Source organism: Barbus barbus, assembly GCF_936440315.1.
Source record: "Barbus barbus genome assembly, chromosome: 40".
In the NCBI taxonomy this organism is placed as follows: domain Eukaryota; kingdom Metazoa; phylum Chordata; class Actinopteri; order Cypriniformes; family Cyprinidae; genus Barbus; species Barbus barbus.
Genome location: NC_136718.1, coordinates 16,773,786 through 16,798,049, shown reverse-complemented (window position 1 = coordinate 16,798,049; position 24,264 = coordinate 16,773,786). Strand labels below are relative to the sequence as shown.

General features: G+C 39.7%; 2 protein-coding genes across 14 annotated transcripts in view; one reads left to right on the top strand and one right to left on the bottom strand.

Moving 5' to 3' along the window:
- The window catches only part of huwe1 (HECT, UBA and WWE domain containing E3 ubiquitin protein ligase 1), a 46,633-nt gene extending 26,374 nt beyond the window's left edge, over positions 1–20,259 (bottom strand). For 5 of the 8 annotated variants that reach the window (XM_079401090.1, XM_079401097.1, XM_079401095.1 and 2 more), the window contains exons 1-41: positions 20,209–20,259; positions 17,350–17,399; positions 16,405–16,474; positions 16,212–16,310; positions 15,926–16,132; positions 15,667–15,819; positions 15,225–15,287; positions 14,135–14,212; positions 13,966–14,013; positions 13,674–13,842; positions 13,444–13,544; positions 13,113–13,263; positions 12,892–13,019; positions 12,664–12,804; positions 12,442–12,547; positions 11,859–11,963; positions 11,660–11,761; positions 11,479–11,559; positions 11,133–11,239; positions 10,689–10,866; positions 10,514–10,605; positions 10,180–10,382; positions 10,005–10,062; positions 9,630–9,806; positions 9,283–9,528; positions 8,410–8,543; positions 8,100–8,200; positions 7,655–7,843; positions 7,343–7,559; positions 7,031–7,153; positions 6,645–6,882; positions 6,220–6,561; positions 5,694–5,816; positions 5,468–5,563; positions 5,043–5,312; positions 1,810–1,962; positions 1,550–1,677; positions 1,238–1,319; positions 944–1,120; positions 652–805; positions 3–400 (exon numbers count right to left, since the gene is read on the bottom strand). In XM_079401090.1, coding sequence (XP_079257216.1) covers positions 3–400; positions 652–805; positions 944–1,120; positions 1,238–1,319; positions 1,550–1,677; positions 1,810–1,962; positions 5,043–5,312; positions 5,468–5,563; positions 5,694–5,816; positions 6,220–6,561; positions 6,645–6,882; positions 7,031–7,153; positions 7,343–7,559; positions 7,655–7,843; positions 8,100–8,200; positions 8,410–8,543; positions 9,283–9,528; positions 9,630–9,806; positions 10,005–10,062; positions 10,180–10,382; positions 10,514–10,605; positions 10,689–10,866; positions 11,133–11,239; positions 11,479–11,559; positions 11,660–11,761; positions 11,859–11,963; positions 12,442–12,547; positions 12,664–12,804; positions 12,892–13,019; positions 13,113–13,263; positions 13,444–13,544; positions 13,674–13,842; positions 13,966–14,013; positions 14,135–14,212; positions 15,225–15,287; positions 15,667–15,819; positions 15,926–16,132; positions 16,212–16,310; positions 16,405–16,449 — 5,763 coding nt within the window. In that variant the 5' untranslated portion in view covers positions 16,450–16,474; positions 17,350–17,399; positions 20,209–20,259. Of the gene's footprint in view, positions 1–2; positions 401–651; positions 806–943; positions 1,121–1,237; positions 1,320–1,549; positions 1,678–1,809; positions 1,963–5,042; positions 5,313–5,467; positions 5,564–5,693; positions 5,817–6,219; positions 6,562–6,644; positions 6,883–7,030; positions 7,154–7,342; positions 7,560–7,654; positions 7,844–8,099; positions 8,201–8,409; positions 8,544–9,282; positions 9,529–9,629; positions 9,807–10,004; positions 10,063–10,179; positions 10,383–10,513; positions 10,606–10,688; positions 10,867–11,132; positions 11,240–11,478; positions 11,560–11,659; positions 11,762–11,858; positions 11,964–12,441; positions 12,548–12,663; positions 12,805–12,891; positions 13,020–13,112; positions 13,264–13,443; positions 13,545–13,673; positions 13,843–13,965; positions 14,014–14,134; positions 14,213–15,224; positions 15,288–15,666; positions 15,820–15,925; positions 16,133–16,211; positions 16,311–16,404; positions 16,475–17,349; positions 17,400–18,543; positions 18,673–18,805; positions 18,906–20,208 lie in introns of those variants that run through there. The other 3 variants (XM_079401092.1, XM_079401091.1, XM_079401096.1) reach the window with 3 other exon arrangements.
- A 443-nt stretch (positions 20,260–20,702) lies between these two features.
- Positions 20,703–23,143, top strand: LOC306859592 (transmembrane protein 107-like). Of its 6 annotated transcripts, none has more exons than XM_079400700.1 (6): positions 20,703–20,906; positions 21,025–21,115; positions 21,192–21,259; positions 22,258–22,358; positions 22,584–22,680; positions 22,846–23,143. In XM_079400700.1, exons 2-6 carry the CDS (start codon positions 21,029–21,031, stop codon positions 22,856–22,858), a joined length of 366 nt encoding a protein of 121 aa, XP_079256826.1. In that variant the 5' UTR covers positions 20,703–20,906; positions 21,025–21,028; the 3' UTR covers positions 22,859–23,143. The 6 variants fall into 6 exon arrangements, with proteins under 6 accessions (XP_079256826.1, XP_079256825.1, XP_079256824.1 ...); XM_079400699.1 differs by having other exon boundaries at positions 20,708–20,772; positions 22,805–23,143; XM_079400698.1 differs by having other exon boundaries at positions 20,708–20,906; positions 22,805–23,143.
- Positions 23,144–24,264: the final 1,121 nt, after the last annotated feature.

Below are 24,264 nucleotides of genomic sequence, written 5' to 3'. Positions count from 1 at the left end.
ACCTTCTCCATAGTGTGTCGCAGGGTGGCTGGGTCTTCTATGATGTGACGGAAGAGCAGAGTGACCAGTGGGGTGAAGCCGTTGAACCCCGAGCTCTGCGTGAGGTTCAGGATCATCCGTGTGCTCTTGAGCTCTGCAAACATCATGGCATAATTGTGTGTACGCGTGAGACGCAGACAGAGACGCAAAGTGGCATGTAAAGTGTCCGGATCCACGGGAACGCTGATCATGCTGACACAGGCACGGATCAAAACGGTAATCATGTCCTCAGTCAGCCCCTGTACAACAATACTGCTGGAACCAGAGGGGTCCTGAAGGGTAGAGGGAGCTGCTGTGCTTGATTCCTTCTTCTCTGACTCTTCTTTCGGTGGTGCCATCTCTACAGCCACAGAACCAGAATCTGAAAAAGTCAAAAAGAAAAAAAATGTAATAAACTCAAAAAATATACAACTGAATAAATAAAAATAAAAAAATTCAAAATGCTAATGAATATAAAATAATTATTTGTTTAAATCATAAATAGTATTAAATTTCATTCTTAGCCAAAGCCAAAACTCTGTGAAAAGAAGAAACAAGGTGCACTCAGTAACTTTTTTCCTCCCTCACACAATGAAAAAATGTTTAAACTTCATAGGCTTGCTGTTTCTCCACCTGTGTCAGTCTGTGTCTCTTCAGTCTTTGCTCGCTGTTCACTCTCTTCTCTCTCTGTATCAGTAACACTTCCGGATTTTGAGGTCTTGGGCATCCGTGGCACCCGCTGTACCGTCAACATAACCGGCCGTCTGTTCCCGGTCTCCTCATTCACCTGAAAAAAGACAAATACAAAAGAATCTAAGAACAAAGATCTACTACTCGTACCGTATGGCCACTGGCATAAATAAATCAAATTTCTATTTCTATCTGATCCACAAAACAAGTGTTTTGCCCAGGTCGTAGCGGTTACCTGCACCATGGTGTTGAACTGGACAGTGTATCTTCTACGGCCTGCAGTGAAGCGGACGCTCGTCTCTCCTGCTCTCCAGGCTGAGTCAATGGTGCTGTTGTTACTCGCGCTGTAGCTGCACCAGCGGCCTGAACGGTCATCAAACCAGCGCCAGTTATTCCCATTGGGCTGTAGGTACTAAGATAAGAATCAAGTTAACATAACATTTTCGTTAGACACAGAACTTGTTCACTGTTGACATATTGACAGTTTAGGATTATAACAGACTGCATTTATACTTCATCTGGTACCAACCTTATTCATCTGAGCTCTTCGTTTGGATGAAACAGCCATTTTCTCATAGAAGTCAATAAGCAGGAGAACAGGGGTGATCCATCTACAAACAAATACAATTTTTAAAACATATGGGAAACATTGTTTATATTTCTTATTACATAAGAAATGCTGTAAAGTGTTGCAAAAGGTCCCAAACATAACATTATTCATCTATAAACAAATTCTGCTTCTCCGTTTTTAACATGCTTGGGTCAGCAGAGCTCTCTAGGAATGCTGATGTCTGAGTGCAAACTGATCACTCATGCAGACAGGGGAAGGACAGGGACTCACTTGGGTGTTTGGATGTCCTTCTGCTCTTTAGCAGCTTGCAGACAGGGCTGCACCACCTCCAACAGCTTGATCAGCACAGTCAAGACACCACTGCTCTCCACCACCCGAGCACATGAGAGTTTCAGCTCCTGCGGCACATAGCACGACATGCTTCCATCAGAGCGGCACAGTGGGTGTATGCAGATCCATAAGTTCTTTTAGAAGACAGTGTATGAATAATCAGTGATAATGTGTGCAGCCGACTGTGCAAGACCTTGTACCTCAAAGAGCAGCGTGAGCAGCAGGATGCGGGTGGCCAGGTTGGAGGCCTGGGGGAGGGTTGCCATCTGTCTCGTCCACTCAGACACTGTCTTGGTGTCGCTGGTTGTTAGCGGCACTGCAGCCTTTATCAACACATTGGCAGCCTCCCACACCTTTGGAAACAAACACAAACATACAAATGACAATAGGGTCATGGTTTTACCTCAAACCTACCCAGAAATCATAGTTATTGATCAGGGTTGGGCGATATGGGAACCAATTAATATCTTTTAATTATAAATATCGTATTATTGTGCTACAGTGCACATTCTATCAGCTGCAGTTCTGGCGCCTCAGTCTCAATATATTGTATAATGCCACATACATTCACATCAGTGTTAACTCAGCGGTAGAGTTACTCTCACAGGACACTGCACTTATTCACAACCACAAAAGTACATTATTTGCATGTGCTTTTAAATCTTTCATTCGCGCACTGGTCTGACGTGCACTTTTTCTGACCGCTGCATACACCCCAAACGCGTGCGCTGAAGCCTGTCAAACAGCGCCTGATTACTGAGCCAAGTTATCTTTTGCGCTAATACTGTAAAAACATATAGACTCAGTTGGTTACATATAGACTCAATTGGTTATGTCTAAAATGAAAGTAAGCAGTTGAGAGAAACACGGATACGTGCCTGTATATTTGATGCGTGTAGGTCTTAAAGGGACAGTAGACCTATTAAACATGCAGCCGACTGTCATTAAAGAGATCACCCTAAAATTTAATTTCTGTCATTATTTACTCACTGTCACGTTGTCCCACAGTTGCTGGTCCACATTGAATTTGACAGTAGGAAAAAAAATACTATGGAATTCACTGTGGACCAGCAATTGTTTGGTTACCCACATTCTTCAAAACATATTTTGTGTTCAGAACAAGAAAGAAAATCATTCAGGTTTAAAACAACTTTTGAGTGAGTAAATGGTGTTTTATTTTTATACCACCATGACAGAATTAACAGAGAGAAGACAATTTTTATTTTTGGGTGAACTATTCCTTTAAATGTTAATAAAATAAAACAAGAGTAAACGCCCACTTCGGCCTAAATATCTGCCACTTTTTTTTTTAATTTTGTAAAATTATAAATTTTTGCAAATTTGAGAAAAACCAACATGACAAAGAATCGTGATAAAATCATGAATCGTGATTTCAAAAAAAATAAATAAAGCATGATATTTTTTCCATATCGCCCACCCCTACATCAGCCTCACACGCAGCCTTTCTATCAGACAGGCCGAGCTGCTTTAAACTATACAAATCTATAAACTATACTATATCTTACAAGTTTTTTTTTTTTTTAAAGCCCTTATAAAGCTTGTCACATCAGTGTTTCCCCTAGGTTTATGGCTTTGGGGGGGCGGTAGCGGGGCTGTTGTTCCGTTTTTTCCCCGGCATTAATTTATCTTTTAATTAATGAAAATTAAACAAATCTTTTTTTTTGGGTGGGGAAATAAAGGGGATTTAATATTACAATTAAAACATTGAAGACATATTTTGATTATTCCTTAAAATGAAGGTTTTAATCATTTTAGTAGGCTATTACGTACATTCTACTGAACAATAGGAATATATTTCTGCAATGTCTACAATTGAAACCCAAACCTTTATTTTGACGGGTTGCCGTGAATACCTTTACATTTCTGTGTGTATATGATATGAAGATCGTTTTACTCAAATGAAACTGTCAAATGCTCATGAAGTGACTTCTCAGAGCAGTTCTGGAGATGTTGTTCATGTCCTCATTTAGTGACGTGGCAGACGTTAATATCACCGCAAGTTTCACGCGTGCTTCTGTACGAGTAGCAAACAAAACCACGCGTCTGCGCCATACATTAACACAGAGACAGGCAGAAATCATTTAAATAGTTGTTTTGCGGCTTAATATTTACAAATACTAGTGGGAGTGGGCTCACTTGTGTGTGCGCGTGTATGTTTGTGTGCGTGCATCGGGGCAGAACTCCGCTGTGCGAATACAGAGCGCGCGAATGTAATGTAACGTTAGAGACAGAAATAACATGACGTTGTGTAAATAAGACAAATAACGTAAGGCTATTTAAGTTTAATAAAAGAACAAGGTATAGACCTGTTCTATTGGAAAGGTAACTTTAAATGACTTCTGTTGTGATCTGGCACTATAGGGAAAATACTTTCTACGCAACATCTGAGTCCGTGTCCTCCGCTATATTTTTCAGATGCGCTCGTATCAAACTAACACTATATATCGATATAAACGTTATTGCCTCATACCATATCGCTTATAAAGAATATATCGATATATCGTACAAACTCGATATACCACCCAGCCCTATATAGGTGCAGGGCTCAACAATAAGGATGGCCTACTGACCTGGGCCCAGTGTGAGAGAGTTGGGCCAGCTGACAGTAATGTAACCAGCAACACAGCTTATACTTGTTATTCATGCATTGTGTGTTGCAAACCTATATACTATTATAATTTCCTGCAATTATTACAAATGTCCTTTGTACAGAAAATTCAACATTTAATAATATTAATACAACATGTGTGAAAAATATACATTACCATTCAAACATTTGAGGTTAGTACTTTTTTCCCCAAAGAAAGTACTTATATTCAGCAAAGATGCAGTAAAATGTGATAAAAGACATTTAATGTTTTCTTTATTGATAAGTATCCCGAACACCAAATTAGCATATTAAAATGATTTCTGAAAGATTATGCGACACCAAAGACTGATGCAAGGGCTGCTGAAAACTATTCTTTACCATCAAAGGAATAAATTACAATAATATATTAATTTAAATTCTAATAATATTAAAATTCTAATAATAAATGCAGCCTTTGTGAACAAACTTTTCAAAAACATTAAAACCCCAAACTTTCAAATGGCAATGTACAAAAGCACTATGTACAATAACACTAATGCACTTCACAAGCATATTTTTAATAGTATAGTAGTTTACTCTGACAAACAGCAACAAAAAATAGTTTTGTAAAAAAATTCCCACGTAGGAACAATTTATATTTGTCTACAAAATTAAGCATTTAAATGAAAAGCCTTTAGGAACAAAATATTTTTTCCAAGACTATAAGAAATACATTCAGCCGTGCGACCAGCTATTGGACTAGATGTGTATGAGTAACTTTCAGTAACCGGCAAAAATACCCATTCCAATTAGTATGTTGTGCGCACATATGGGTATACTGACCTGATTGACCACCTGTCTGAGGATGAGGTCCCTGTACTCAGGACCGTTCCTTTTAATAGCAGTCATGAGCAGATCACAGAGGCGGTAGACTGTGTCCGGCAGCTCGTCGAGCAGGTGGAAGCAGCCAGGCAGCATCGCGTCAGTGAAGGCATGCAGCTCTGTGGTGTCTAGAGGCTCAGCTTCCAGGAAACGCTCCAGACAGCGTGCCTCTTCCTCTTCTACCCGCTCCCTTGCTCTCCTCTCCTCCTCCTCACGCCGGCGAGCTGCTTCCTACAAACAAAAAGTAACACAGGTGTGTCTTGTGTATCTGTTCAAAGGCAGGGAAAGCTTGGTGAAGATGTGAAGTAGACAGGTGAGGTGTCCTATGCTGTGCTACTTAGTAATTCCTATTTAACTGATGTAATAGTGAACATGTGGGTGCCCACCTCAGGTGTGTCTGAGCGCTGCTCCATGCTAACTTCTTGACCTAGAGACATGGCAATGGCCCGCATCATCTGGTCTTCTTCAGACATGGTGAACTCCTACAGAAACAAAGCTCACAGTAACTACACTAACTTATAGCCTGTGTGTGCATCCTGTCTGTGTATGCTTATGTGTGTGCGTGCGTGCGTATGAGAGAAAGTGAGAGTTGTCTGTGTGTTAGTGTCTTACTCTGACAGCTGCGCTGAGCAGTGGAGGAGGGTGTGTGAGCAGGTACTCAGTGGCCTGTTCCATAGTGCTGGTGTTTAGAAGAGCCTCCATCGCATGTTCTCTGGAAAAGCCCATGTCCATTAGCTGTGAAGGAGGTCAAGGTTCGTTTGGTTAGAAATGGCTAATAGCTTTCTTCAGGAATTATATGGATCTTGATTATAACACAACCTAATTTATGTGCGAATGATTGGTGATTACATTTAAAGATTAATTAAATTGTTAAAGTTAAGCATTCATTTGATTACCATTTTTGATAATAAATTTGAATTAAATCATAACACAGAATCCACAAATTAAGAGACAACAGGTTCTGAAACCACCCCCCCCCCCCAAAAAAAAAACATTTCATAGGGCATTATTATTGTTACATTCAATTTACTGTTAAACTGTTAATAACAATATTTTATTAATTCAATTCATAGACATCCTTTCTGATTATTAAAATTTTGGAATTCATAGGATTTCCTACAACAGGAAGTGGCAATACCTGAGTCAACTGAGCCTGGTTGACCTGTGGGTCTCTGCGTGCTGCAGAGTTGCTTCCCTCCTCTGTAGAGCCTCCAGCAGTGCTGCCATTGTCACCTCCAGACACTCCTTCTCCAACTACTCCCCCTGTTCCTGAAGGCCCGCTAGCTCCCCCACCACTTGTGGAACTGCTCTCCTCATCAGGCCGAGCAGTGCCCTCCTTCTCTTTGGAGAGCCGCTCCTGGATGATAGGTTCCCCTCGTAGGATGTGACACATAATGGCCAGCATGGACTCAGCCATGCGTCCACCGTAGACCTTCAAGGGCTTACGGTTCCACAGGTTACGGATACAGCTGAATGCAGCCTACGAAAACAGATGGAAAAATTAGAACTGCGCTGCTTTGCTTTAATAACGCAAGGGTATTTATATTATTTATACTAACATACCTTCTGGGTGACAATGAGAAAGCGCAATGCGCTGAACTGTGGCGTGTTGAGTGTTGCTCCAGGCACTTTAGCGGGCAGAGAGTGTGGGGAATCCAGAACTGTGCTGGGGTTCACCATCTTCTCTACTAGCATCAACCAGGCATCTAGGAATTCTCCTGTCCCGTCAGGCAGCTCAGGGTGTTCCAAGCCCTCCGACACAGACACTTTGCCTCCCATGGACAGGGCCCATTTAAACGTCCTGGTGAACACAAAGCAATTTTTTACTTCTTGTAAAAAGTATACTACTACAGAAAATCAAAACAGCATAATTACTGAAAAATAATTCTTTTTTAAATTCAGTTAAGTTATAGATAAGTTATTTATTTTTTCAACTCTTCTCTACTCACTCAAACAAAGCATCATGGCCACCAGAACAGAAGAACTTCTGCAGCATCAGATGGTACGGATACTTCCTCTCATCAAACAGCATGGGTGAAGTGAAGCCCACAGAGCAGATAAAGAAAGTCAGCCTGATTATGAAAGAGACGCACATAAATATTAGCCTCGTACACCTCCAGGAAATACAAGGCTCAGGCTTCAGGGAAGTCTGTTTACACTGGACTAACAGCAGCTCCATTTACTAAATTATCATTAAAGATACCAATGCTATGTTCAGAATTATAGGGCAAACGTTGCTACAAAGCAGCAGGTGCATTTACCTGAAACGTGGTGTGGGTGTATAGGGAGGCGGCTGCCAGCTCAAGCCCTTGGTGAGGAGTTTAGTAAGAGAAGAAGCGGTGGCCCGAGCCGCCGGTGTTGGGGCGGTGCCTGTGCTGGTGGTATGGTGAGAGCGTCGCTGACGGACAGGTGAGCCCACACAGAGCTTCACCAGCAATCCAAAGAGCTCCGCCAGAGCCCTGCCCAAACGAGAGGAGGCTGGGGGATAGATAGATGCAATGTTATTCAGGGTTTCTCATTTTACTTATTAAATAACAGATTAAAATGGTTGAGATAGCTCTATTGGTGCTGACCTGAGAGGAGAGGCTTAATTTGTTTGATGCGTGTTGCCATGGCAGGGGTGAGTTTGGACTTGGTCTTTGGGTCAGTGGCTGTGGGCTCATCTGTCTCCATGGGAGCGAGAGTGTCTCCATCCAGGCCCATTCCTTCCAGCAAACCCTGAGCAGAGGGATCCACCCCCACAGACAGGATCTCAGTCTCAGCTGGTGGAGAGAGAAGGACTTTAGAAAAGAAAAAGCAAATGCAAACCAGCAAAAAAAGGACATGAAATGCAAATAAAAGGAACCGAGGTGCAAAAAGACAGGAAAGAGGAAATAAAAGAGAAACTGGTGGCTAAAATAACCGCCCAAAAACTGTACTTCTAAAATCACATCAAATAAGGAGGCAGAGAAAGGTAGTGAGCTTCATAAAGAATTTTACTGTAAAATTGCCACTATGCAGTTGTTGTAGTATTTTTACCAGTTCTCCTTCCTGCAGCTGCTGTGTTGCTGGTGGGTTTATCCTCTTTAGGCACAAGTTTCTGCATGTCGGCCTGGCCAAACTCACAGCCAGGAGGCAAACTGCAAAAAAAAAATATTTTTTTACAAATAAGTAAAAACAATCTGTTTTAGTTAGCAGACAACCACCTAGCCAAAGTCTATGCTGTATAGTAGTAAGCAGCAACAGAATAAGATCAATAACATGCATTTACAAAATAGATGGGGATTTAAAAGTGCCTATGGAGTGGATTAGTGAAAAGTCCACCATGTGAGGTGAGAGCAGTACTAACCTGTTTGGTGTACAGAGGGATAGCAGCACAGTGCTCTCCCACACCAGAGAGCAGTAGAGCTGACTCAGTTTGTTCAGAACACTCAGACCCAGTTGAGAACCCCACTGATTCACTGAGATAGCACGGATCTCACTCTGAAAGAACAGGAACAAGAGGTACTGTTAACACCACATCAGTTCTCACACTCTAAACAGCTTCTCACACTTCCAGTCTTTTTGCTTGGTCACTAATTGTTAAATATTAGAGCTGCAACAACTAAATGCGAAAACTGATAATAATCAATAAGGAAAATCATCAACATCTGATTATTATTATGAGCACCAGCACACACATGCATGTCAATCAGATGCAGCACAATAACTGAGAAATAACTTTAAAAAATATTTCTTTAGACACTTCCTTTAGAATTCATGCAAAACAAGTAACTTTTTTTCAGTTATAGTAACATAGCATAAGTGTAATATGTTTATCTAAATAATTGAAAAGTGAATGCGTGTTCCTCTTAACTTCAACCAGTTAACATTGTGTTTTTTTTTTTTTTTTACTTGATTTTAACTTTTCAAATGGTAAGCAATCAGTTTAAACTGTAACCCCCTTTTTCTGCACATAATGTATAATTGCACATATAAAGCATAGATGCTTTCATTTCCTTCAAATTGCACATTGTTTGGAGGTCAACATTTGGCAGGATGAGGGATAACTTCATAATTAAGATTTAAATATTTTTTTCCCAGTTAAAAATATTTTTTTATTAAATCTTTGGATTTTTTTCTCATCTGATTAAATCAAAGAAATAATCAGTAGATTAATCAATCAAAATCTCATTAGCTGCAGTCCTAATACTGGAAATTATATAGCTGCCTATATGCATACCTGTCCAACTCTGCAGGTATGAACAAACATGAGAATGTATGCATGTGCGGCCGTCAGGGCGTGCAGCAGCGGGGTGGCGCGTGCCGACAGTGTGGCATCCGTAACATGGCCTGCGTTGGCCAGCTCTCTGAGCAGCACAGAGCCACCAGGAACCTCGATGGGTCGATGAAGAGGCTCCAGAGCAGACAGTATGCTGTCCAACTGACACAGACCCTCCCGGAGAACTTTCGGCTCATGGGACAAAGTCTAAGGCACAGTAAGTAAGTGAGATTAAACACTAAATATCACAGCATCTAAAGCATTATTAGGGGAAAACTAAATTTCCTACAGGTAGGTGTCAATCTTACCAGTATAGATTTACAGACTCCTGCCACAGCTTGGCAGGCAGCGGAGGTGGGGAAGTCAATGGGCAGGTTGGGCAGCCCAAGGATTGACACCAGTGGCAGGAGTCCTTTCTGATTGACAAATTCCTGACAGTGGTCATCTGTTGTGTTGTTACTAAGAATGGATTCCACAAATTTCATCTAAAAGGAGAGGCGCATATTTTAGTTCCAGTCCGTGGAGAGCAAACGCTCATCTAAATTTAGACGATGCATTTTGACAAACAGCCAATGAACTGTGCGAATGTAATAATATTGAGTCAGAATAGACAGTCTGAACAATAATAATGAGAGGGGAAAAAAGTATAAGACAAGATGCAAAGAGTCTAGCTCTGCACGTACCACATTCAGAATATAATCCATAAGAGGAATGGGGATTCGCTCCTCTGTTCCCACCACTCTGTAAAAACCGTTAATTTGTTAAAAAATGGTCTATTAATTATATCTAAAACAATATAGATTTCTCACACATGGCATTGAAAGCAAGGAACACAAGAGGGTATTTTGATGCACTAACTGCCTGTTGCTTTCTGGCTCCCCCTGCTGTTGGCTAAAGGTATGTAGAGCCTCTTCCTCCTCCTCGTCCTCACTGGATGCCTCCTCTGCAGCATGGTTTGAGCGAGCTGGAGGCACCGTGACTGTCCCATCTGCTTTCTGTATGGAAGGTTTCTGGCAGATGTATTCTGGCGATCGGCCTAAGTTGCAGATCTCCTCTAACAACTGTTAAAGGTCAAGTTAATAATCAAATTCAAGGACTCAGAAGAAAAAGGAGTTTAAATATGCATAACACTGCCATAAAGGGCATTTCTTAAAGACGATGTGTCAAAATGTTTCAGCACTATTTGCTTTACCTTGATGATGGCTGTTGTAGCATCTGTTTTAAGTGTGGGCTGGTGCCGCATTAGCTCGTCAACTGCACTGCCCAAGTTAGAAGCGGTGTCGCCTGTTTCATTAAATTAAACTGTCTGTTAGAAACACATTCCTATTATCTCCAAAAACACAGGTACACCTATAGGGGCCACTCACCGAGTGGATCAGAGCTACGTCGACGGCGCATGGCTGGCAGGTAGTCTGGTGAGAGCAGCACCTTGAACAGCCGCTCAAAGGGTTGGCATTGCACAAATGAGTGCAGACCACGGGCATTCAGGCACAGGGCGCTGAAGACATTAGGCAGGGAACCCAGCACTTCTCTGGTAGCAGGGACCTGTAGAAACAAAGGCATAAAATGGGCCTAAAATACGTAATGAGTTGCTGGACTATCCAAGAGGGAGGAATCCAGCGATGGAAAAACATTACAGAAGGATTTAAAAGGTATATAAAGGGTCTAGCACGACTGAACATGTGGTTGTGAAAGACCTTGAAACAGAGAAAGGAGTTCTAAAATGGATAGAATGTGTGGGCACAAAAATAAAAGGGAAAGGGAAAGAGAGATGGTACAGAGACAAAGTTATATTGTTAAGGCAGACTCACATCTTTGATGAGCAGTGCATGTAGCATGACATCGGTGAGACCATTGTCCTGCAGAGATGACAGTAGAGAGGGTTCCTGGAACACAAAAACTGTCACCACCTCCGTCGCTGAAACGGAGAACAAGAGAAATAGAATTAGAAAGAAATATAGAGGGTAGACAAATAAACTAGTCAAGATTCAAACCAATTAAATGCACAAAGGGCCTTTTACCCATACTATGTTGCAATTTTCTACTTTGTGACCTTAAAGACAGATCTACAAAATGTTGCACATAAAGAGTTCGGCTAATATATCAGCAGCAATGGCTAATATATCAGAACAAAAGTATTGTTCTCCATGTGCTTACCCAGGAGAAACAGTGAGGGTCCGTAATACTCTGCATTACTGATGATGTGTTTCAGAGAGGTAGGGAGGGACCCATCCATTACTATAAAGAGAGTGCAAAGGCAATGAATATCACTTTCAGCAAATAAAAACGCTCTATTAACCACAACGTAAAAAAGCATCATTAAATGCAGAGTTTATACCATGACGAATGCCATCAGAGAATGCAGGGTCCTGAATGGCTTTTTTCAAAAAGTTCAACATAGATTTCAACAGAGCGGCCCTCTGAGGAATGCACTGCACTCCTGTTAGGAAAGACAAAAATATGCATTACCTAACTGTCCACAGTTTCTCATGTAATAACAAAGGAGACCCGCTGACTTGCAAGCATACTTATTGTACCTGCTCTGGGAGTGCTGACTGCACTGCTCTGTGCTCGCGAATCTGTCTCTGCTCTGGTACCAGAAGTGGATGGGCCAGGACTGCTCTCCATGGCAACCTCTGACACTACATTGACAAAAGCATTTTTTTTTTTTACTTAAAAATGTAGTTAGTACTCATGTGATTACAAACCATTACTTTCTATCATATGGCTTCAAAAAAATTGGAATATATGTTCTTAGTATTTACTTGCTTGATGGGGTAGCCCAAAGAGAAGCCATTGGAGTTTGTTGAATGAAATGCCAGATACAGTTTGTTGTGTAACCAGAATAACAATAATAACCAGATTTTATGAATAATGCAGGATTTTTATTTACTTATGAAAGAGCCTAAAATGGGGGATATAAAATATGCCTTCTTACAACCAGCACCATAAGGGTAGGATGATTCTGGGGACCCTGAGTAAACAGGGACGTGAACCACAAAAACAAATCCACAAATTATCATTACAAAACCCTGGCCTAGTGTGTAGATACTACACACAGTTTTGAATAAGGATAAACTAAATATAGTGCCACATGCAGTAAACAGAGATGGTACTAACTGTCCATATCTGTGTCCATGTCCTCTGTCTCAGTAGCTGTGCTGGGCCTCTGGATCTTTGGTTTGATTACAAAAGGGCACTCTTTTCTAGAGAGGTCAACCTCATGCTGCACAGAGAAACAATGGGGTCACATTCCGTCAACAAAAGGGCAGAGGGCAAAAAGCTGAATAGTCTATGCAGAAAAACAAGGGGCTGAGTTGTGCTGGGGAGGGCTTTCAGTACCTCCAGTCTGCAGATAAAGATTGAGAGGCCGCCGTGGGACTGAAAAGCAGCCATGTCCAGATTGGTGATGAGATCCACAACTCTTACTGCCCGCGTCACAAAGGTAATCTGGTCCTGCTCGTCCCCAAGGAACTTGATCACCTGATGTGGAAGTGGCACGGTTCACAATACATCTTCACATATCACCTTCTCATTAAATGCCCCAAAAATGAGAAAGCACCGAAGTACCTTTAGCAATGCCTCCATCATACCACAAGATACTAGGGCCTCTCCGCCTGCATCATAACTAGCCAGGTGGTAGAGGAAGGAGAAGAGGGCTGTAGCAAATTGGTGGGGGTACGGCTCCATAAGTGGGTCTGAAGCAAAAATAAGAACAGAATGTCCCCAAACCTGAAACCTAAGAAAACTGTTCAAGTAAAGAAATTAGAGCTAGAAGTCTATCTCCTCACCAATCATGGCCTGGATGCAGTTGCGGACAAGCACAGGCAGAAATCCATGATAGGAGGCCGTTCCTGTGCAGTCGATAATGTTGGAGAGTTTGGGAGTGCGCTCCAGGTGAACTATGGATGTCAACGTGCGCAAAGAGGCGGCCTTAATGTCCTGTAACAATACAATTGAAGGTTCATAAATTAAATAAATCTAAAAGCATCTTTTCTGTTTTTTTAGAACATATCTTTGAGTAGTGCAATACTGTCAAATCTTGGCAATCACTCTAAATAACGCAACAAGTACATATATGCCATATAGTGTTAGAAATAAAGATTAATAATTGCTACCCACCACCAACTGTTTGTCTGTGATCTGAAGTACATCCACTAGCTCCTCTATAAGCCCATTGTAGAGTATGCTATTGGCTGACTCCTGGAGGGCATTTGAGTACACTGCAAAAAAATAAAATAAATAACCACACATAACATCAACCTCACCAGACAGAAAGCGAGAACCTAATTCTGTTTCATGAAAATAAATACCTGTACTTATTTTGGTCAGTACCAGAGGGGTCAACTCACCGAGTATGGAGATGGCATGCAGTCTGGCTTGCACAGCCTGCAGTCTCCTCTTGTGGTTAGAGAAGCCATGAGCCAGGCGAATGTGTGTGAAAAGCAATATTTGCTTGTCTTTAGGGATGTTGTACATAGCTGTCAGTGACTCCATGATCTCTGAGGGGCTCTCGGAAATCTGAGAGCACACCGGGGAAAAGCAAAAATCAGATTCAAGTGTAATCAATAGCTAGTAAAGGTCTATGTGCTTCCATTAACTGTTCCACAAGGACAGCAAATGAAAACAACTAGGGGAACTCACCTTATCAAGTTGTTCGATATGAATGTAGTGTAGCGTATTACTGCTCGACTGTTGAGAGAGCAAAAAGATACAACAAAAGTTAAACAAAGAAATTAATTGTTTGCTTAAAAAAAAAGAACAATTTTGAATAAGAATAGCGAAATAAAGGGAAGCATGACTCCATACATACCTTTTTCTCCACTTTGACCTCAGAGCTGGGTTCTGCATAGAACTCAAAGTGCAATGTGGTGGCACTCGGTGGATATTTCTGCATAACACAAACAGACACATCAGAAAAAAGAAAAAAAAAAAATTAACTAAACAAGGGCAGCCTGGTTAGTACATTTCCTGTCAACTTTTTCACTTGCTCCACCAAAAATATGATAAATAGCCATTTTAATAATATTTTAAAGTGGCATTAAATTATTTTTATATAATTAAAAGTTCTCTTTACAAAAAAGCAGCAATAAATGATGAAAGGCACTTTAAAATACTATAGAACATGATATTACTTACAATTTAGTACTTCAGAACTACATTTTGAATAATATCCAACTTTCTATAATATTAGGGTGACCATACGGGCCATTTTTACAGGACGCACCCTTGCCAGGATTTCTATATTGCCTAAAATATCCAGATTTTGGTTGTTTGCACTGTGCAGACTGATCGTTGTATCACATTATTTCACGAGAGCTATAGAGAGCAGAGCAGACGGTTCCTTATGCTTTCAAATCATTCTCGCGGTACTTTGGTATGATCAGTGCGCAGCTTCAAGTCGAACAAACGAATAAACGCGTGCATCGCTTTGATCATTCTCACCTTCTCACGCGCCACGATTGGTCGATTATGTACAATACCTGCATGTTATTGGTCAAACCACTTTGGATGTTTTAGGCAATATAAAAATCCTGGCCAGGAGGGGTCCCGTATAAATGGCACATATGGCCACCCTATACAATACCCAACTAAAACTCATTTTAATTACTTTACCGTAGAGACTATTAAATAAAAGAAAATCAGTTCATAAATTTAACTTATGAATTAGAAAGTCACATAAGTTTGCATTAAAATCCTATTAAAATGATTGTGGACGTGGGATTTAGTAACAACGCAACACTGGTACAATAGGGCCTAGCCCTTGGTCATCCCTACTACTTAACCATGAACATCTTAACAATGGCGCTCTCACACAACTCAAACTGCTGCAAATATAGCATGTTTTTTTTCTCCCCATGTTCACAATGACATAGTATATGTAAAAGGACAAAATAGCATACCGACATCGGCAGATCTCTGCAACACTCCGCAAGACCAAAGCCATTCTCTTTCCCACCCCAGCTCTAGGACAGCAGGAATAAAAGAGTCAGGAAAAGGTGTAGGATGAAAGATAACAAGCATCAGCCTTGAAATGTCACCATGAAAGCACCTGTCTGTACAAAACCAGGTCATCATGCTGCTTTGGTTATAACCGATACTAAACAACTGAACTAATTTCAACAAGGATTCAAAAGTTCACACTAGAATCAAAGATGTAAGTCATGGATTGACAAAGCTAAAAAAGGTAAAACACTGCATACTGCCGCTGCAGTATTAGCCACATGCATTTCAAAGACCTTTGATTTGAAGCTGCTTTCAGACTTGGCATTTCAATCTTTTAGATTTCAGCAATCAAAACTGAGAAAAGAAATATGCTGATGTGACAAAGTAAAGCTTTCATACCTCAGCCAGATGTTGAAGACGGGCGAGCAGTGGGCTCCTCTTATCTGAGCCCAGTCTGGTGATGTAATTGGAACGTTTGCTGAACACATACAGGAGATTCAGCACAGATAGAACCACCTGCATGTCACATGATGCTAAAAGGGTGGTCAAGTGCTACAGACACAAAAAAGAAAAAAGCGAACGCTCAAGATCAACTCGCAATAAACCATTTAAGGCTAACAGAAGCAGGTATTGTTGTATCAGTCTGGAGTTGTGGTACCTCTATAGAGCTGTACAGGTGTCTTGAAAAACTGTATTCGATTAACAGTGCAGTGAAGTTGAGCACCGCCAGCAATAAGGCTTTTAGCTGCCCATTCTCTGGTCGGTCGCACACCAACAACCATGACATGTTTTCCACTGTCTGCCCTGCATCACAGAGGATGCCATCAAAACGGTCCAGCAGGTCTACCCAATGATACAACTCACACTGTGAAGAGAAACAGGTCGTCATTAGAGATCTGAACATGCATATTAAACACCATGATGCTAGAGGTGCTGGCATATACCTTGCCAATGTTCCAGGTCTTGATTTGCTGCAGTTCCAGCAGCAGCTGTTCATCGCTGCATCCTTTCAGCTTCTCTATGAGAGTCCTGCAGTCGGCAGGCTGGAGGAGGAGTGCAAGAACATGTCAACTATGAGGAAACGCAAGTGCACACAACCTCAAGTACTCCAAATGCACAGAAATCCTGCTTACTGACCGCTTCAGTGGGGGTTTTCTTCAATTTGCTTCTGTCAACCTTCATGGTCACTAATTTCTACACTCGATTCCTACAGAGAACACATCAAATGATGAGAGAGAAGCTCAGTCAAATGAACAGTGAATAATTACTCATCTACATGTCACCACGTGACATTTAAGCTTAGCGTTGCTGGAGTATCTCAGAAGAAAAAAGACCAAAGGACTTTTCACGCAAAGTTAATCCTGGCTCATTCTAAACCTGGGTAAACAAAATCCAAGGTTATCTTGTTACCTGTTTCATACTTTACCTGAATTTCATCCTGGGTTATTATTTTAACATGACGTTTCACACAGTATATTCCAAACCCTGTATGTACTTATTAGCATTGTCAGTGTCACTGACTAAATGAAAACAGCACACAACCTGTTTACATAAAACCTCTAGCATTACGAATCCTCAAATTATGCATTACCAACTGTACTATCAATATTTTCCTGAATGAACTTTTCAGGCTTTAAAGGTAAGATTGAAACGGTCTCTTTGACATACTAACACATTTTCAGTCACCATTTGACATTTCCCCCGCCAACATACTACTGTTCAGACAACACACAGTGTTTCTGTGACTGTCTAAAGCATGTGAGACAAGATGTTTGTTACCAAGCATGTAACCGTAACATTCTAATACCACAATGGTTCACAAGGCACAAGTTTGGTACCATAAAGTGTGGTTAACACCACAAAAGCGGCCCTAACTATGCTTCTAAATAAAAAGTGTGAAACACTGGTGTTAAGTGAGGTTTAAAAAGCAGATAACAAAGGGTCAAGTGCCGTGTGAAAACCACTTATGAGGTGTACAATTACATACGAATAATCAAAGATCCTAATGCAGACCGAAATGCCAACATGTTCATGTCAATGTAAACAAACATTCATCAGCTCCATGTTTAAGCAGATACTTACGGTATATGATTTGGCAATTCCAACTTAACGGCATTTTTCATGTGCAAAACCTAAAGTAAAAAAAAAGATAGATGAAAGTGAAACAATCCCCAACAATAAACATAAGAATGTTTATGATCTTATTTATATTTATATATTATTTATATGATCATATATATATATATATATATATATATATATATATATATATATATATATATAAAAACAATTTCTTCTAAATGGTCAAAAACAATGCCAAACTAATTAGCTGTAGAATAAAAATCAAGGTGGGTGGAAAGAAAACAGAAGTCTGAGAGCAAGCCAAGGTAAAAGCAACCCACATTGGTTCAGATATGGGGCATAGATTCTGGGCACAGACAATCCCTAGCATCTCACTAACACGTCCTTACTGAATTTAACCAATTAAATTGCGCTTTTTGAAACAAGAGGCTGTTAATGTAGCGTTCTTAGAAACCTACTCGCTCCTTCTGAGAAAAAAACAAAAACAAACTAATTTAGGACCTTGAACCCGGCCGGTCAACGAGAAGCACTGGCCTGTGATCAAGGAACCTGACATGGAAAAAATGAGCCCACACATTTGATAAAAACTTTATCTAAGTTACCTATGCCACTTCAACATAAACTTAATTACTGAAGAAAGACACTAATTTAGTTCTTGACAGAGAACCAAAGTGTGCTGTAGTCGAGAGAACAGCACAGCAGCTAGTTACCGAATACCGAAAATTACAATGACATTAGCTAACCGGAGCGTTCACCATAAACGAAACTAAAACACCGTAAACAAACAAATTTAAGTACAAGTGAAAGTAACACAACAACCTTGGAAATAAATCGACAACTAGAAATGTTATTTCATTAACTATTTGTAACGAAAAGACGACAGAAGACGAAGTACAATTGGAGGAAAAAGACAGCTAACATGCTAGCTAGTTTTTTCCTTGCTAACAAGCTACCTCAGTCAGCAAGCTAAGTTTTGCGGATAAACATAGTCACGTCATTCCTAATAAATGGCGCAAATAAAACACAATGATCGCCAGTTTTTGAATAAACTGTAACCGAATTACCATAAGCGGACTGTGGGCAAAATTGACCGTTAGCCGCTCGCGCAACATCGTTGCTTGTGAGCTCGCAAGCTACGAGGCACTAAGCATATAATTCCCTTCAACATGTCAACACAAACCCGCAATCCCTCACCTCACTGTTAAAATCTCATCCAAAGCCCTTCTTTTCGAACAAACACTCGTCAAATCCTTAATATGCTGCTCGACTGTGGCGGAATACGTCAGGAGCGAAGCTACACAGGTCCATATTTTTCCTCCAAGCTGCTCACATGCTCTGGACTAATCTAGAGCCCGGCTCAGCCCGGCCTGCTCCGGCAAACCCGCTCACTCCCCTCAGAACTCTAGCTCACAAAAACGGCGTCTGTCACAGCGCTTACACGCCGACACAACCGTACCGTAGCGTATATTATCAAACATCTTCAGCAAGCGCTTCGTCTCGAAGAACTGTGGCCGGCGAGGCGCTCGCGGTGGCGACTGATGAGATGCTCGTGCGTGCGTTGGTTTGCTTGGTTAGCGGAGAAACGCAGAATATCTCGCTGAATCATTCCCCACTCGGGCCTACCATAACACTGACTTCCAGTGGACGGCTCAATTTCTCACTTTTTACTGCTGCACTTGTGCGTAGCTGCATTTGGGGCGAACGTAGCGTGTCACACATGATGCTTAAGTCTACTTTTATCAAATTAAAAACACATTTATCTGAAACAATACTTAAAAAGTATTAATTATTGAAGGTTTAAGTTGAGATATGATGGAATTTGTCAACCTAACTTTAATTTCAAGAAAAGTTCATGCATTTTGCAATAAATCAGTCTGGATATGTTTTCTTAATGTACTGCATTAAGAGTAATAATGAACAATAAGATTCAATTCAATAATTCATTCTAATATTATTTCACTTAACTAGCTTGAAAATTAATTGATTACACTTATGGAATGAATGAAATGAGATTTGAATCATTTTTCTCATTCATTGAAAACGACTTATACTCTATATGGTAGTTTGGAATTTATAGTTTGGGGAGGGGGTCACTTTACAACCTCAGTTAGGGTCAATTTGGTTACACTGACCCATATTATCAGTTTATCATTATCAGCAGTAATCTCTATAATAGATCATGAGACAGATTTCTGCGAGTGCACTGGGGAATATAAACAGTGGATACCTCTCTGATAGAAAATTGTATATTAACTGAACAACATAACAGATTTCTGAGGATGGAAATATGTAAACCCCTAAAGGCCAGATAAGAGAAATTTAGGTGTCAAGACTGTTACTGGACTTGACGACTCAGCATATTTATGGGTACGTGCATCCATATCCAGAGTACACAATGTCTGAAGCCTAATTTTAGGACTGAAAATGCATAAATCCAACACAAAAACTCATTGTGCAACCGATTTATCACATAGGCTCATGCTATCACATTCACATGCTCTTTTCGTCGCGATCCCTTTAGAGAACTATGAGTGCATCCGCCAATTCCCCGTCATCTTCACTCATGCACGTTTATTACATTTAATTTTAGAGACTCTGCCAAAGGAAAAATAGATTTTGTAAATAGATTTCAGTCTATGCGCGCGCACACAACACACCACAATGCTCGACAGTCTGACTGCAAATTAAAAATGGCGGTTTATATCGGCAAAGTGTCTAGTCTTTCCATCCAAAACACTTATTTTAACCGCAGTATACGCGTACAATTTGCGAGCAAAACAGTCCGATAGTGTTAACGGCCATGTAGAGTCAGCCACAGACGTCTCCACTAAACAGACAAAGACTAATTTAAGCTCTTACCTCGGTTGCGCCTCAACATAACTTCTCCATTTTACAGCAGCGAGTGGGGATGTAAATCTCGCGATATTTCAGATGGCTTCCTCTGCTCCAATAGTAACCTGCCCCTTCAGTGATCTGCTCCTAGATAGACGAACTGTATCATATAAAATATGATCAGTATTCATTTTCTAGGCCTACAACACACTAGGACTGTATGTATATTAAAATAATTAATCATGATTATTTTCAAGAATTTGCCAATACCACCATTTTACTCACAGTTGTTCATGGGACGAATTTAAATTGTTTAATTTGCCAGAATTTCATGCTGCGGTGAAAAAGTGCATGTAACATTTCATATTTTTCTCTAAAGTAAAAATGAACGAATTATCTAAATAGAATTGTTTTTAAATAATTAAGATATTGTGCATGTTGAGAACCAGTCACATAGCGCCTCCTGCCAGTAGGTGGCAGCATAAAGCTGTTTATTGGTCAGTTTTAAGTACATAACCGATTCCCCAAACAGAAGAAGAGTGTTGTCGTAGCAACCTGAAGTTTAACGTTATAGCCGAAGACTATCCACAGGTTTTGTAGATAAGTATAACTTTTGCCTAAAAGCGTTATGTTTATGTTCTGCTTTGTCATCTGTTAGAAACAAACTCACGTTCTGCACGCCAACTTAACTATATTAGCAGGATTTAACACCTTTTAGACAGCTGGTACGTGCATCCGCGGTTAGTGTCACACCTTTTGTGTAAAGCGCTAATTTATAAAACGCATAAGGCTTTTAGTGTCGTTTGCACAGTTCAGTCTCACATTATGTTGTTTTCTGTTTAGTTCAATGTCGGTGGTAAGTAGTCTGGTGCCAGCCCGTTTCCTGACTCTCATCGCGCACCTTGTAATAGTCATCATCATATTCTGGTCTCGGGTAAGAACTTCTCCTGTGTTTAATCACTGTTGTATTGCAGGAAATCAACCTATCAGTTCTGTGATTAATTCCACAGGAGAACAGTGTCAGAGCCTGCCTACCCCTGGATTACACTAATGAAGAATACAGGTTCGAGGACACACGGTAGGTTAACAGAACTTGTGTATTCTCAATTGCTTCATAAGTATGTAGGCCAATGACAACGATTTTTTTTTCCTCAGGATTCGTTTAAAAGAAAAAAAAAATATTTGAATTAGTTTTTTTTTTTTTTGTAACGGTGTAAATGTATTTACTGTCACTTTTGATCAATTTAATGCATCCTTGCTAAATAAAAATGGAATTCCCCAAACTTTAAAAAAACCCTAATTTAAAAAACTTTAAGGATCAGAATGCAGCCCCAAAACGAATTACCTGTCATTAGGTCAAAATATGTTGTTGTTTTTTTTTACATTTAATAGATCTGTTACACTGAATGATGATGGAACATTTTCACCCATATTTTTTTTTTTCACAAAAGTTATCTGAACATTAAAATAGACACTTTACTTGCATTTAATATGCTTTCTATGTACATAAAATCACTTTTGTAAGTGTTGTGGCAGACACCAAAATGGGACATCTCATCTTTAACCCCATATATTCATATATATATAAGGCAAGGGATAGAAGTATCGCTTTTTATTTTAGTTTTTCCATTTATTTGTTTATTATTGAAATGTTATATGCATGTCAATTTTATTTAATTTCTTTATTTTTTTAAATATGTAGGTATATAGTATTTATAGAGTTGTAACTTTTAGTTTTAGTTACTTTTTCTTATTTGTAAGTCGCTTTGGACAAAAGCGTCTGCTAAATGACAAAAGTAAAAGTAAGTAAAGTATTTATATATATGAAGAGTTTATTTACAAAAACAAAGAACTCCATTTTTTTTATTTTCAAAAATCATGTTTTTTATTATGTTATCATGTTTTTATTGTGTCCTAGTCAAAATAGCCCAACTGCAATTGGATTGAGATTAATTGGAATGCACAATGAAAAAATATGATTTCTGAGAATTGTTAAAAACTGAGTTATCTGATTTTGCTAATTAATTCATATATACATACTCATTAATCGTTTCTAACCATTTTTTTGGAGGGCAGCCTTGTAGTGGCATTATCCGTGACCCTGGGCCTGTTTGCTGTCGAGCTGGTTGGGTTCCTCTGTGGAGTCTCTATGTTCAACATCAATCAAGCTCTTCTATGTATCCTTACCACCACAGGCTGAACTTATTTGGTTGTCCACTTCAGAAGATGGATATCTTTACCTTTATTGCCTCAGAGCAGTCCAAAAAACGAATGCAGTACTTAATGCAGTGTTTGACCATTACAGTGGTATTCCCAATGATAGCAGTTAGTCATTTCTCGTTGTTACTGATATGCAATAATCAAATTACTGGAACAGATTTTTTTTAACCATCACTTTGTAGCTATTGGATGTCATGCCAGTGGCTCTGTGGCTTTGATCTTCTTCTTGTTTGAGCAATGGACCTGCAGCATCTACTGGTGGATCTTTGGCTTCTGTAGGTCAGTCAGTAAATAAGTAACTGTCAATGCATAACTGTGAATATAAATGGTCTTATTAATAAATTCTCTTTAATTTTGTCTTTTAAAAAACTTTTTGCAATCATGTTTTCTCTCTATATTTCAGTGTGATTCCAGCACTATATGAGATGATAATTTTTGTTGTAGTGTTTGGATTTAAGAGGAAGCCTCTATGAGGATCTCTGCACTGTTGGCTCAGGACGATATTGTTCTTCCATGACTGACGTACCAGATTATCCTGAAACCTGAATAATATTCACTGGCACAATAAATTATTGTTTTCCATGAGGCTTCTCCGGAGAGTTCATAGATTGCTCATTTATGTTTAGGTTATGTGAAGGCTTTTTGATGGTTTTATGTGGTTACAAAGAACGGCTTTACATTTATTTCTTGACAATATCACATTTTGTATACATAGTGATGAATTAAACCATGTTGTATTTTGAAAAACTGGGCCTGTTCATTCTTCACATTTTTCAGTAGATTACACAACATTTTTACTCCTAAAACTATTAATTATAAATACAGACAGTATAGATTTGACTTGGACTTTTTTACTTAATTTATGCTAACTGCATTCCCTAACTAACTGCATTTTGTCATAATTTACTCCTCCTCATGTCATTCAAAACCTGGATGATCTACTTTCTTCTGCGAGATAAAAAATCTATATATTTTAAAGAATGTTTCAACTGTTTTTGTCCATGTAGTGGACAAAAGAACATTGGACCCCATTGACTTTTCTTTTAAGGACCATAACAACACATAGATATGTTTTTGTTTTGCACTCCACAAAAGAAACTCACATAGGTTTAGAACCACATTATGTAGATTATGACACAATTTTGGAGTGAATTATGACTATAGGATATTTCATTTTCCCACGGTGAGAGAAACATTTGGAGTGAACACTGAATGTGATGCTGTAATCATGATCTGTTGACATTTCAGCTGGAAGTGGAAGGTGGGTAACTCCAGGAGAATGAGAGTGAGAATTAGCCAACCATCTGCTGAAGTCACAAGATGCGCTGTAACTTTAACAAGTTATCATTTTTATTTCAAGCATAATTGCCAGTCTAGCCTATATTTGCTGTACTCCTTATTTTAGCTTAAAATAACCCTTTTTAAAAGTTAAACCTTCGATAGAAAAAAGAAGAAGAGAGAAGTTCACCACAGAGTATTTCATGTGAATTCAAATACCTCCATGATGTATTCCATCGGCTTACAAGGGTACATTTATATTTATGTTCTTAGCAAACATCAAGGTTTTTGCTGATATGCTGTAGAACTGCCAAGAGAAGTTAGTCCTTCACAGGAGTGATGAGTCTGTGAGCCTGCGAGGCACATGCTGAGCTGAGCATAGCTGACTTCAGCTGGACTACAGCACACACACTTTCATTAAGATGGACGAAAACACACAAATTAACTTTTATTTATTTTTTTTTATCTGAAGAGCCATTATAAAGGTTTTGTGCAATGGACAGTTCCCATGGATATTAACGGTTCCTCATGGAACCATAGATGTCAACAAAGAATCTTTATTTTTTTAGAGTTTAGAATAACACA